The following is a 12,910-nucleotide window of genomic DNA, read 5'->3' as shown; positions in this document are numbered from 1 at the left end:
CGCTGCCGCACCCCGAGCTCGAAGCTGGATTCACCACACTTGAACCGCGACTTGGACCTTGCAGTACCCCGGAACTTCACCTTCTCTCTGTGGACCTCATATGTGAGAGTTGAGAGCTCCAAGATGGTCATAAATCCCACATATCTGGCCCAACGGTCACGTTCTTGTAGGTGTCACGATCCTCGGAATCCAGTCTTCTTACGGGTGGGAATTCACTGACCGGATGACAGCAATCAATTGGTCAGATGCACGACGGCGAGTCCTGAAGTCCTATCGAGAATGGCTGAGAGCGGTACGCGAACATAATACCGGACCTCGTTACGCTTGGGGGGGATAAGGGTGGCTGACTGAGAGTTTTGGAATTCAAGGGACCTGAGATCCAACAGCTCTACTCCCTCAATATGCCGGTCTCCAGAATCCGTACGAAAGTCAGAGAAGAGTTCGAAAAGCACAGATATGTCAACAACGTACAGGCAGTCGACGTCCTACTCCAACAGAGTCATGCAGAATTTCAGGTGGGTTCAATATTACACAAAGATGGTCTGAAGGTGGCATGCAGACACTGACGAGATGGGTGTTCACCGCAGGAAATGTTGAATTACTGGAAGCAGTACTCACACGTCATGAAGTACTTTAGGGTGGATGAAGATGAGAATGCGAAACTGCCGAAGAACTTCATCCAGGGTTTTCTTGAGGTATGCATCAAGCAATGCCGCACACCTATCAGCACTGTTCCTGCTGGCTAACTCTTGCTTCTCTTTAGGGCCGTAACTAAGGCAGATTCCCGTTCGCAGCAACGCTGGAGCAATTGTACATAGCTAGAAAGAGAAGACCCTCCAAAATCTACCGACACTCCGAGCGCCTTTCCAATGCAAATCCATTTCCCTCAACACCCGACCGTTCTTGATACCTGGTCATGAATTTGAAGCATTGAATTCGTCTCGCGCTTCTGAGAATTTCTTTGATACTACTTCGCAAGCAGCAATCATATCTAACAAACCCTTCCTGAGTGCGTCGACAGCGGTTGTCTCGGTATCCTCTGGTCTGGGTCAGCATTGGGCGGTGATTGAGACGAGAACCACGAGAAGCCACTCACCCCAAGTCTGTATCCTAATGTTCATTTTCGTCTCGGAAGGGTGTGGGATTGTATAGCCACAGAACTCGACATCGGGGCTGCAAAAGTCAGTCCCATGATCTACTCCAAAAAAACTCCATCGTTCACGGAGCCATACTTCTTGTTAACAAAATACCGCAGAGCATTGCCCATCGTGTGGTCTTCTTTTTCGAATTGGAATGATGCTGCATGCGAAGATGCGCCCGGAAGCTGCAGCACAAGAGGCATCAGAACCGTAGATCAAAGACTTTTTTTGTTGTATCCAAATCCCGCCGCTCCCAGAAACTTACCACGATCAGCTTCTTCGCCCCGCGCAACAGCAAATCCTCAATATATTCGGGATCGTTTACGTCGCCTTCTGAAACCTCGGACATCTTGAGATATGTTGTAGTCAATATGTTTCTCGAACAGATGGCGATGAATGGACGTTGGCGGACCAGAAACAGATGCGACAATTGATATAAAATCTTCAAGGTTCTCGGGAACGGGTTCTTGATGCCAAGACACCAGAGGCGACTCGCCTAATTAGGAATAGGTCAAGCGGAACTGAGTACTGAGCACCAAAGTACAACAGTATATTCTGCATCATCTTGTCGAGTTCACTTCCTCGCGATAGACCTCCTGTGTCTCCTGATTTTATGATCTAGTATGTGCTGTTATGGGCAAAGATTTCACTCACTTGCCGTCTATTCACACCATAAATACGAGGAATAGCTTGGGTGTTGTGACTCGGATTCTATGCAGGCTTTCCCTTTCTCGAAGGAGCGATGTTGTGCATTTCTCAAGAATCAAACGGAGGCCATGTGGTAAAGACACCCTTTTCTTCCCGGAGGTGCTGTGCGAGTTTGCACGACTAGAGCCAGGGCGAAACACCCTCAGTCATGCATTCGCTAACATACAACGAAAAACTGATGCATCGGCATTTATCACGGGGGAGTCCCAAAGAGACTATGAGAAGCTCCCATAATACCGACTCTGCGTATGCTGAAAGGGTAGCACAACGTCGAGGCGAGGTGGTTCTCCATATCAAGATACAAGTCTCGAAAATGGGTCGTCATGCTTGTATTCTTCGCCCAGTCAGACCTTGACAAGACGTTCTTGGTTGTGTTGGCTTCTTTTCAGAGAGTGAACTATTGCAGAACGTGCTGCATGTCGTGATCTGATGGAAACCTTTTGTGGCCATGTTTTGCTCGTACTGGTTGCTCTCCAGACATTTGATGTACATCCATAGTGTAGCTAGAGATGAAGTGCCGAGGTATGATGAAAGCAAGGTGGATAGATCTCCTACCACGGAGTACTACTAGGTAGGTACTTGCTAATGCTTGTCGTACATGCAAGTAATAATAATAGAAAATCAAAATTGGTTGGTGTCAAGAGAATGGCGTCAGCGAACTAGCGATCAAAGGTGGGACAACGAGAATCTCTTATCGAAAGCACCGAATCCGTGGTGGTTGCGAAGACTTCTTCCGTGCTTGTGCCACGCGATACGCGCGGAAAGCGCTACAAAGTCCACTCCTGTGTCGGCATAAGAGGCGCGATATGACGGTTGTGTCAAGAACAGACTCTTAGTCTCGAGTAACAGTCCCTGAACCTGAAGTCGGACGATGATGAGGCAGCCTGGCCGTCAAAGTACCCCCATATGTACTCACACTCCAGACATAGACTGCCTGGCTGCCTGGTTAGCCTCGTGCGGGCGTTTCAAGGCATCTCGTCACTCGCTCATCTGGGCGCCACGATTGGGCTACCTCGTGGCTTCAGGTAGGCGTAGTTGGAATTGCAATACCAACGCCTGAAACTAGCGAGATGTGAGGCCTCTTGCGGAAGAAAAGGCATCCAATCATAAAATGGCTGGAACTCGGAAGATGTGAAGATTTTGACACAAGTCACGTAGGACAATGATCACGAGGACTTCTTTTCTTGCGACAGTGCTGAAAGACGTGCAAGGGCTCGCAGGCCATGTTTTAACCAGTGCCATCCAATTTTTGAGGGGCACCATGATTACTCGCAGGATCATCGAGAGGCTGTTTTTCGTTGTTCAGCTGCCCCAGCAGTTGAAGGCTGCCGCAGCACGATCGGCCGCTAGAAGCGTTTCACCATCCACTTGTGATTCACCTAGAGAGTGTCTAGGCACATAAGGGTAGAGCGCCTTCTCCGCGTGGTGTACTGTTTCTGGTAAAATTAATCATGGTAATATGGAGTACCCTGTGCCCATTCTGGATGTTGCAGGTTTTGGTCAAGCATTGCAGCCGTTGAGTCAACGGGCATGGAAACTTCTGTTGTTGCTGCTAGGCTCTCGTGCGTATCAATGCATCTGGAAAATGCAGTGCATGAGTGAGTAACCTTCGCTTCGGCCTTGGAAGCTAGGTAGAACATTTGGGATGCCTCTACTTGGTACCTAGCAATGCCGAATAGTCCCCAACAAACGAGGTCTAGGGTATGTTTTGGCGGGCGGTAAGCTGCATCTCATTCCACCGAGCTGGGCGATAGTGCGATTCCTTGCTAGGAACCTGGAACCGATTGCAACGTGTGACATGCATTCGTCAGAGGCTGATGTTAGACCTAGTGCTGCCCGTACGAATCCGAACTTCCGGGTCGCTCCCAACCAGGTTCATTTTGTGCACTCGAATTCCTCCTCTTTTGCGACTAATATGTGACACCGATAAAGCAGGGTCGGGGTAGCATTCGCAGCACAGTGCTGAGATGGACCACGTCCACGATCCAAAGGTGAGTTCTGTGGGGAGGGCTGTAACCCGTTGGTGTCAGGACCAAGTGCGAGGAGTAAAACGGCTCGAGACCATCAAAGCCCACAAATGCCCATGACAATAATATTGACGCAAAGCTTCGGCATATGAAACACGATTTGCCGCAGGGTGGGCAAAGTCAAGAGCCCCAGGAGCGCGAGGCAAGCCTTTAAGCTTAGACTCTGGGCCGAATGAGGTCGCTTAGTTGTCGCATCCGAGAGGTTCCCGCGTGTGTTGGCTGACTAGAGGACAAACTAGCGAAGTCCGAAACATGAACCGGTTGGGATCGAGCCATGGATGGCACCAGAATGGGGGATCGAGTCATAGTGGTAATGCCATCACGCCGCAGATGCTGGGAGTCGAAGGGGGGTGAACCAGGCTCGGCATAACTCCAGCTCGAACTTTTGGGTGTTTGTGGGTGCTGCTGGAGCTTCTGGTGCTGCGTGTCAGATGCACGCCCCCCCTGGAGAGGCCCTCAAGGTGGCGCCCATGAAACTTCTGGTTATTCATCGCTAGCCCAGACTCGGCTTAACGGCCACAATCTGCGCAGACACATGGCAGGCCGGAAGAGAAGCTCTGACAGTTTGTTCTTAGGACCCCAGTGCCACCGAAGCCCACCCAGGACCACTTCTCGACGTTGTTCCTGGCTCAGGCGGGTGGGCCTAACACCAGTCGAGGCTAGGGGCTTGGATCTCATCTGTTCCAGTTCCCAATTCTGAATCCCTAGTGTGAACCCAACGAGACTCGCGACACTCGACCGGTGTCGTGTCTCTCGTTTGCGGGTGTCCTTGGGGCTCCTTGGGGCCCTCCTGCGCGTTCCATTTGCTCCCTTCCCTGCCCTCCCTTCCCCTCCCTGCGCCGCCCGCCTTTTCCCATTTCCATTTTTCCCAATTGCACTTGTGCTCGTATCCTTTCCTTTTCCCCCCTTCCCTATCCATCCGTCACCTGCATCCGCGAGGTCTGTTTTCTACACGACCTTAGCCGCTCGTTGCTTGCTCATCCCGTTCTCTACTATTCCGCCTCTCACAAAACACCTCAAGTCGCCTTTCGATTTTTTTTGTCGCTACCACGGTCGCTCGCTACTCGCAAGGTTGTGCTCGACTTGCTGGCAAATCGCCGCCATCCATCTCGCGCTGCTTGCTGGCGAAGCCATTCGTTTAGCGTCCAATTATTCTTTTTTGGGGGCCGCCTCCGACGCCTTTACAATCGACTATCGGCGGGAAGCTTGAACCTACAAGTCTTTTATCACTGGGAGAAAGAGCTGGATTGTTCACTGCTGTTTTGTCAAGGGCTACCTGTGCGACTCGAGTCCTCAGCAGCCCCTCTGCACCCCGGTTTCTGACGGCCGACCTCACCATGTCGACAGCTGTAGCTCCAGCAATAATGGCTGCGCTCCCACCCCTTGACCGAAATCCAAGCCCAAGAGCATATCCACCATTAGCTCCTTCGAGTAACTCGACCCCTAAGGACAGAAATTCAGATATGGCCATGACCTCGGAAATGAGTGGTGGCATGAATTCAAGTGAAAGGACACCTTCGGATGGGAAAAGGTCCCCTAGGTCGTAAGTTGTATCGACGCTCCTATTTCCTGCTAAACGATAGCTGATTGTCCTCCGACCCAGCAGTAGGAGCAACGGAAATCCCAAGATCATTGTCAAGAAAGAGCCACCAACATCTCCCTCGCTGCAGGCGAGCACTCGTCACCGTCCAAAGAAGTTGGATTTGAATACAAATACCTCGATCTCCACCGGCTTGAACTCGCGGCCTTCTGCAACACCACTGACTGCAAGAGACGGCCTGGTGATGCATGACGTCGGTTTAGCCTGTTTGTCGCCTGGCTTTCAGACCCAAGATCCTGCCATGCGGGAACAGCTTGAACGCAGCATTTCAGTCCGGGACCAACAACGATCAATCATCCAGGCAAGACTCCTTAAATCCGCTCGAGGCGATGCGCCCGAGTCTGGAAAGCCTGGTGAAGGAGCTGGCCCAACCTCGAGCAAGAGCACCGTAAATGGTTCGAAGAAGAGACCCCCACCAGGTTTATCGATTGTCCCCCCTCCCGCCGAACGATTTGCCAACGAAAGGGTCATACAATCCGCGCCGTTGAATCAGACCTTCACCGGTCGACATGATCCCCCTCCTATGTCGAGGCAGATCAACAACCAAACACCCAACCTGGCGCAAAACTCACATATTCATCACGTGCCTGCTATGCAGACAACGAACCGGTTGCCTCCTATTGCCGATGTCTTTGGGGCTAACGAACTGCATCCGGGCGCTAGTCGACCGCCTTTCCTTCACGCAAGCTCAACTTCGTCTCAAAGCCACGGTCTTCCCCTGCCATCGCCAGGATTCGCTCCGCAAACAGCTCACCCGGCGTCTCAGCATCAATCACATAATTTCGACCGCCCAAGAGAGTATCGATCGGCGGAAGAAGCAGTGCATGAGTTGACCGGGGGCCGGGAGGAGCTGCTGCCGAAAATCGTTCACTATGGTGGTCACCAACCCCCTACACCTCCTTCACCTCGCGTTGGGCATAAAGACAGTCTGACTCCGCACAAATACCAACCCAGCATGCAATCCACAAGCAGGAGGAGAAGTCGCAACGAGTATGAAGATGGCAGCAGTCCCCCGCTCGGTCCAGGCCCCGATCGAATTCGTTACAACGGACCTTTTGGGGAGGGAAGGGACAGCCCGGCTACCCAGAGAGCAAAGAAGGAGGAGTTCTTGAGCCTGTGCTCGAGAGCCTGGGACTTGTTCCACTCCTGAGTTGTAACCACAGCTCGTCGCTTTCATGTCCTTTTGGATACTGAAAACGTATTCCCAGCTCTTCTTGGGCGACGGCGCTTTACGGCGTAATGAGACAACTGGCTTTTGCTCTCTCGGATCTATGATCTGTTGAGCTCTGTGGGATTTGAACCGCCTTTTGGGGATCGAGGTGTTCTTTTTGGCTGATGAACTCGCAAATGGGGACAACTGCGTAATGATGAACAAGGACTGGCTGGACTGGGACTATTGCTTAATACCAATTACCGACTTCAGGACACAACGAATCGGGTGGGACGGCTGATTTAAGGAGGATGTGGTGGGCGCCAAAGGTCTCCCAGATACCAAGGACAGGGTTGATGATGATGCATTTTGTGATTACGTTCGGGATTGATGGGTGGGAAAGGAGGACGAATTTGGTAGTGCACAGATTCGCTAGGCTTGGAAAATGGGAAATTTAGTCACCTTGATCGGTGCCAAAGCTGAAGAGCATTCCCTTTGTCGGGGTCAACTTTCTTTTTATCTGGATGGCTCCTATATCGATGCGACATTTTGTTGGACAGGCAAAAAGGAAAGTGAACTTCAGATTGAGATTGTATAGAGCCTGACACAGTTTGGCAGTCTCGCGGTTTGCTCCTTCGCCTTCCCCAACTCGGAATTGGAGAAAAGCCTCAACCCCGCCACCCACGGACGAGGCTGAACAGTCCTTTTCTCCAACATGGCAAACCCTCATTCAGACCTTACCTCTCAATGCCCTTCCTTTCCCCTCCCTTTTCTGATACCCTTTTTTTTTGTTCAAATATCCAAAGTCCGAGTCCGAGTCTGTGCTGGATCCCTTGTTGAGGTCCTCCTAAGTTCTCTCGCTGTGTTTTATTCTCTTTTGGAAACAAGAATAGTTTCCTTCAAGTTTCGTTCTTTTTTCCCGCACTTCCTCCTACCTCACTCTTACTTATCTCTTCTTCGAAAGTCGATTAGAAGTACGAGGTACTGTATATCAATCGATTGACTGCTGACGGAAGACGGGGAACGGAAGACAAGGAGGTCTTTGTTCGCATCTACCCGGATACTACGCAACGGAAAGATATCCAATATCTCGGAGAAACTTCTCCGTCGCGGGGGTATTTTTTTTTTTTGGAGCATATAACCGAAAAGGAGAGGGAGATCTAAAAAGAAATCAAAAAAAAGGCCGCTTTTTGAATGCTGAGAGGGCACGGTCCGGCAAGAGTAACGACAGACCTGTTTCAATTCCTCCTCCGACGGACGACAGGCCCAAGGAGGACGCCGTCATCTTCGCGGGCATCAGCTTTATCGTCACCGTTACAGCACCTGCCATCGTCAACCGCGAGTTCGAAAGAGAATTGCCGCACGCAAAGCTCCGTTGAACCTCGACTCACGAGACGCAGCTGCGCGAGTGAGGTTGCGACCTTTCGAGTTGGGTTTGTCAGAACTCTTCATACACACAGCAGCGGCGACACCAAACACACCAGTAATAATCCCCTCAACCGAAGAATCCCGTCCACAATGCGCGCTCAAGTGCTAGAACGTTTCAATACTCCCTATACCTTCAAGACCGACCACCCCGCACCGCCTCCGCCCAAGGGACATGAGATCCTCGTCCACGTTAAGGCAGCCTCGTACTGCCACACGGATGCGGTTTTCGTGTCCGGTGCCATGCAGCAAGACCTGCCGCGCATCGGCTCTCACGAATTTGCCGGCGTCATCGAGCAGATCGGCGCCGACGCGCAGAAGGTAGCCGAGGCGAAAGGACTAAAGGTCGGAAGTTTGGTCGGCGTGCCTGGGAGGGCGTTCAACCCGTGCGGCCAGTGCAAGGAGTGTACGGAGAATGGTGGGGACATGAAAGGATATGGTGTTTGGTGTACACGGGCCGGCAATCTGGGAATGACTAAAGACGGTGGTTTCCAGGAATGGTGTCTTGTAGATGTCCGGCAGGTTGCCCGCGTCCCTGAGGCTGGCGGCATGCGAGCAGTCGACATAGCCCCACTGATGTGTGCGGGAGTCACGGTTTGGAATTCCCTTGAGGCCGCGGGTGTGGATACTACCGGTGCAAAGGGCAGTGGACAAGGCAAATCTGTGGCGATTCTCGGGGCGGGTGGTGGATTGGGTCATCTGGGGGTGCAATTTGCGGCGAAGCTGGGATGGAATGTTGTCGCAGTCGACACCACACCTGCAATGGGCATGTTAAAGGATGTGATTGAGGGACTAGGAGAGGACGGCAAGAGGGTCACGGTGGTAGACGCATTGAAGGAATCGGTGGATGATGCGAAGAAGCGCATTTTTGGCGAGGCTGAAAAGGGGCTCGAGGGCGAGAAGGGGTGCGACTCGTCCATCGTCCTCCCTGAATCCCAGGCCGCCTTTGACTTTGGTATGGGCATCTTGAAGCACCACGGTACCTGTGTCTGCGTGAGTTTCCCCAAAGACGGGTGGAGATTCAAGCCTGGCGATCTCGTGTTTCGACACATAAAGCTGGTGGGCGTCCTGACTGGGAGGAACCGACAGCTGCAGGCCATGGTCGACTTCGCGGCCAAGAACGGCGTGAGAGCAAAGATCAGGACGTATCCGCTGGAAAAGTTGAACGAGCTGGTCGAGGATTATCACCGGGGCGTGGGCGGAAAGTTGGTCGTAGATATGGAGATGAAACCATAGTCATCCACGGTACAATTGCATCTCGTGATTGCTATCGTTCACGCCTTGCCCTGGGCATATCTCGTGCTTCTTTGGCCTTCTCTCTCTTCCGTCGCCTCTTCTCTGCCTTATCCCGGACTTTCTTGCCCAGACTTTGCAGTCTCTCCTCCTTAGCGAGTCTTCTAACGTCGGCCTCCTTCAAGTAGTAAGGTTTGGATTTCTGTCCAGTCCGAAGCGCTTCCTTTTCTTTTTCTTTATGCCTTTTCAGGATCTCCTTTTCACGCTGATGGGCTTCTGAACTGCGGATCTTTGACTCCAAGGACATGACTTGTCGCTTCAAGTCGGCAACAACCTCGGGGTCTTTGGCCTTTTTGATTTGGGCCTTGAGCTGCAGAACCTCGTCGGCTTGGTATTTGGTCAGAAAAGAATAGTTACGGTTTGCCTTCTCCGTGGCGTTCCTGTCTCGATTTGCGGACATGACTGTGGGATCGAAGCGCGGGTCTCGCGCTTTCAGGGAAGGGGGTGGCTCGAATATGATTCTCTTCCGCGAGACCGGCTTCCGCGCCGACTCAACTGCGGGCGCATGTTTTGAACTTCTCTTGGGTGCATCAATCCGTGCTTCCTTGGCTCTTTTGCGCGTATCGAAAGATTCTTCTCTGTTCACTTTGGCCTTGTCTGATGCGGGCTCTTCCAAGCTATCCGCGAGCTTTCGTTTCCGGGATTTGGGAGCGAACGTTTCCTGGGCTTTCGCCAAAGCGCCGAAGCTGATATTTCCCAAGGAGTCTTCTTCGTCAGGTTCAATTCCAGATGACAGAGCGTTATCCTAGACGTTGTCAGCACAGGAGAAGGACTCCGGCGGCTGGTAGATTGATTTACCTCGTTGTCAGACTCCGAGTTGCTTTCCTCTGAGATGTCACTCTCCGACTGCGTTTGGCTGTTTAAATTCGCGTCGGAAGGCTCCAGCTCATAATCTTCTTCATCTTCATGTCTCAATCGAATGGGACCTTCTAGGAGTCGCCCCGAGGCCATTGAAACTGTTGGGAGTAGAGCACCGGTTGCAATGATCGATCAAACTGCGGACCCCGCGCCCAGCATGGAACTTTTTATTTTGAAATGCGTGTGTTACAGGCATCAAGTGGATCGGCAACCTTAAAAGCTAGATAAAGTTGACGACTACGCCATACGCAAAATGGAATGCCCATGCCAATTGCGCTAATAGTATTATCAGTCAGAACTTTTAGTCTCCAGCGTCTCTCTGCCTGTCTTTCAAAGAAACAAATACAGACACTATCAGCTACAACTGCGGCTCACTCCCCCCGCTACTAGGCTCTCCCTCGACATATTCGAGGTGCGCGCAGTCTGGCGTTGCGCATAGAGGTTGCCCTCTATCGCAGTCCGCATTCAAGAGTCTGCCTGACCCAAACACCCATTTCACTTTCGCCGCCCACTAACTCTTCTTCCAGTGGCCGCACATCCCTCACCTCTTCCGACCCTCTCTACATCCTCCGTCACTATCCTTGCATACAATAGAATTGCCCAACATGGGTAGGACTCGAGGTGATCGATATCAGCCGAATGACAACCGACTGCCTGCGGCGCCGGTCGCCATGCCCCAAGAGTTCCAGCCACGGAATGTAGGCGCATATGATTCCTACAGGCCAGATCGAAACGCACAGATCCGTCAAGGTGACTACTTTCAGTGTTATCTCCAGTACAGAATTGACACATACAACGCAGCGGATTCGTGGAGACCGTACAGAAACGACGAGTCGAATTCGCAGACTGCCACCAATTTCCAGTCCTCCTACCATGACTACTTTGGCCGCGCCCAGCACGAGACACACCCTGCCGCCTCAGCAGGACTCAATACTGGCGCGTTTGCGGCTCAGACCCCCCAAGAACTACCGTCTTACTATAGGCCGTATCAACCTTTAAGGTCAGTCCATAACTATGCTCGATATCCTACATATCGAGTTGACAAGTCAAACAGAGTGTCGAATGGCACACGCGAGAGGTATATCGTCCAGCACGCTCAAAACATATTTGGGGTACCACGGCCACAAACATCATCTCGATACCAGTTCCGAGAGAGACGGCCAGCGCAGATTGCTCCTTACAGCACTCCAGCCGCACGCGCACCTGCGTCGTCTGCTGAGACTGCGGGTAGACGAGGACAGGCTGGGAGTACCCCGATTTCCAGAGCTCAGCAGCGCAGGCTATGGATCCCCGATGTCAAGCCTCCTCCCGCCCCGACAGCCACCGAAGAGTACAAGAGACAAGCAGCATTACCGCCCGTGCTGAGAGAAACACCACAAAAGCTGCTAGTCATTCTCGACCTCAACGGCACACTCCTTGTTAGACCTCAGCACCATCGTCCTAAGCACATCATTGTGCGACCTGGTGTTCCCAAGTTGTTGGACTACCTATTCCAGAACCATGTTGTCATGGTGTACTCGTCGGCGAAGCCTGAGAATTGTGCAGCCATGGTAAGTCAGTTCTTTCATCCAACTCAACGGGGTGCAATGGCTGGTGTTTGGGCTCGAGATAAGCTGGGCCTCAGCAGAGAACAGTACGACACTAAAGTGCAGGTGTACAAGAAGCTCGAACCCATCTGGGAAGACAAGAAAATCAGAAAGAAAGCAGGAACCGGACGGAAGTGGGATCAGAGTAATACTGTCCTCGTTGACGATAGCCAGCTGAAAGGCCTGGCACAACCCCACAATCTGTTGCAGATTCCCGAGTTCCTCAACAACGCGCCCAGAGAAGGCGGTCCAGCGCTGTTCAACTGGCAGCGGGAACAAGAACAAATCGTCTATTCTATCCAGCAGAAATTGGAAGAACTCAAATGGCAGGTCGATGTATCCAGAATGATTCGAGAATGGCAGACAGGCAAGCGACAAGCACCTGGTGTGGTCGACGAGACAGTAGATCAAAAGGCTCTTCAAGGTGCCCCAGACCGTGGGCTATCTCCCACACCTAGTGTCGGGTCTCCGGAGCCGAGCGGTGGTGAGGGTGACTCTTCAGTATCGCAACGACTTCACACTGCAGAACCGACTCTCCTGTCCGACGCCGAGGTCCTTTCCGGTCTAGATAGACTCGAGAAGGAAATCAGTCGCAGCCTGAATCTCAACCAGAATCCTAACCAAGGTACAGACCCAGCCACTGGCCCTGCGATTGCTAGCACCAGTGCCAGCAACCCTGGCGTTAAAATCCGGGACGATCGACGAAGTGAGTCACCCATCGACGAGAGTGTCTGGGCTGACATTCTCAGAGGCCGTGGAGAGGCCAGCAACGTCGGCGAAAGCATACAGGAGACGCCAGGCCAAAAAGCGAGCCCGGAAGAAGGCAAAGGCAAAGGCAAAGGTAAAGGCCAGCGCCAGCGCCACCGCAAGAAGAAAGGCCCAAAAGAAGCAATAGGGTCTGAGTCGTTGGGAAACACCCCGCCTACTCCAGAGAGTATTGACGCTTGACGAAGGTATTCACCTAGGGTTTGACGCGAAATATGAGGATGGAATGAGTCGATGTGTGACGATTCTTTGCTATCTGGCTGATGCCACCGATGTCTTTCTACAGCACCACCCGGTTTGTTTACGGAGGGTCCAACAACAACGATCGCAAACAAGAACAACACTCCTCGTGCTTTAAC

The 12,910-nt window shown here is 52.2% G+C and overlaps 5 protein-coding genes across 5 annotated transcripts; 3 read left to right on the top strand and 2 right to left on the bottom strand.

The window, feature by feature from the left end:
• Positions 1-914: 914 nt before the first annotated feature.
• On the bottom strand, positions 915-1,488 carry AYO21_07860 (hypothetical protein; the record flags this gene model as incomplete). The annotated part of the gene is made up of 4 exons (XM_022657813.1): positions 915-1,039; positions 1,097-1,173; positions 1,233-1,324; positions 1,405-1,488. 4 exons carry the CDS (start codon positions 1,486-1,488, stop codon positions 915-917), a joined length of 378 nt encoding a protein of 125 aa, XP_022509840.1.
• Positions 1,489-5,211: 3,723 nt separating this feature from the next.
• Positions 5,212-6,624, top strand: AYO21_07859 (hypothetical protein; the record flags this gene model as incomplete). Its single annotated transcript, XM_022657812.1, has 2 exons — positions 5,212-5,417; positions 5,478-6,624. 2 exons carry the CDS (start codon positions 5,212-5,214, stop codon positions 6,622-6,624), a joined length of 1,353 nt encoding a protein of 450 aa, XP_022509839.1.
• A 1,518-nt stretch (positions 6,625-8,142) lies between these two features.
• AYO21_07858 (hypothetical protein) lies at positions 8,143-9,285 on the top strand (the record flags this gene model as incomplete). The annotated part of the gene is made up of 1 exon (XM_022657811.1): positions 8,143-9,285. One exon carries the CDS (start codon positions 8,143-8,145, stop codon positions 9,283-9,285), a length of 1,143 nt encoding a protein of 380 aa, XP_022509838.1.
• A 31-nt stretch (positions 9,286-9,316) lies between these two features.
• Positions 9,317-10,293, bottom strand: AYO21_07857 (hypothetical protein; the record flags this gene model as incomplete). The annotated part of the gene is made up of 2 exons (XM_022657810.1): positions 9,317-10,087; positions 10,141-10,293. 2 exons carry the CDS (start codon positions 10,291-10,293, stop codon positions 9,317-9,319), a joined length of 924 nt encoding a protein of 307 aa, XP_022509837.1.
• Positions 10,294-10,805: 512 nt separating this feature from the next.
• Positions 10,806-12,734, top strand: AYO21_07856 (hypothetical protein; the record flags this gene model as incomplete). Its single annotated transcript, XM_022657809.1, has 2 exons — positions 10,806-11,200; positions 11,255-12,734. 2 exons carry the CDS (start codon positions 10,806-10,808, stop codon positions 12,732-12,734), a joined length of 1,875 nt encoding a protein of 624 aa, XP_022509836.1.
• Positions 12,735-12,910: the final 176 nt, after the last annotated feature.

The sequence above is a fragment of the Fonsecaea monophora genome, assembly GCF_001642475.1.
Source record: "Fonsecaea monophora strain CBS 269.37 chromosome Unknown Scaff64, whole genome shotgun sequence".
Taxonomy (NCBI): Eukaryota; Fungi; Ascomycota; class Eurotiomycetes; order Chaetothyriales; family Herpotrichiellaceae; genus Fonsecaea; species Fonsecaea monophora.
The sequence above is the reverse complement of the archived record's forward strand: the minus strand, read 5'-3'. Positions and strand labels throughout refer to the sequence as shown.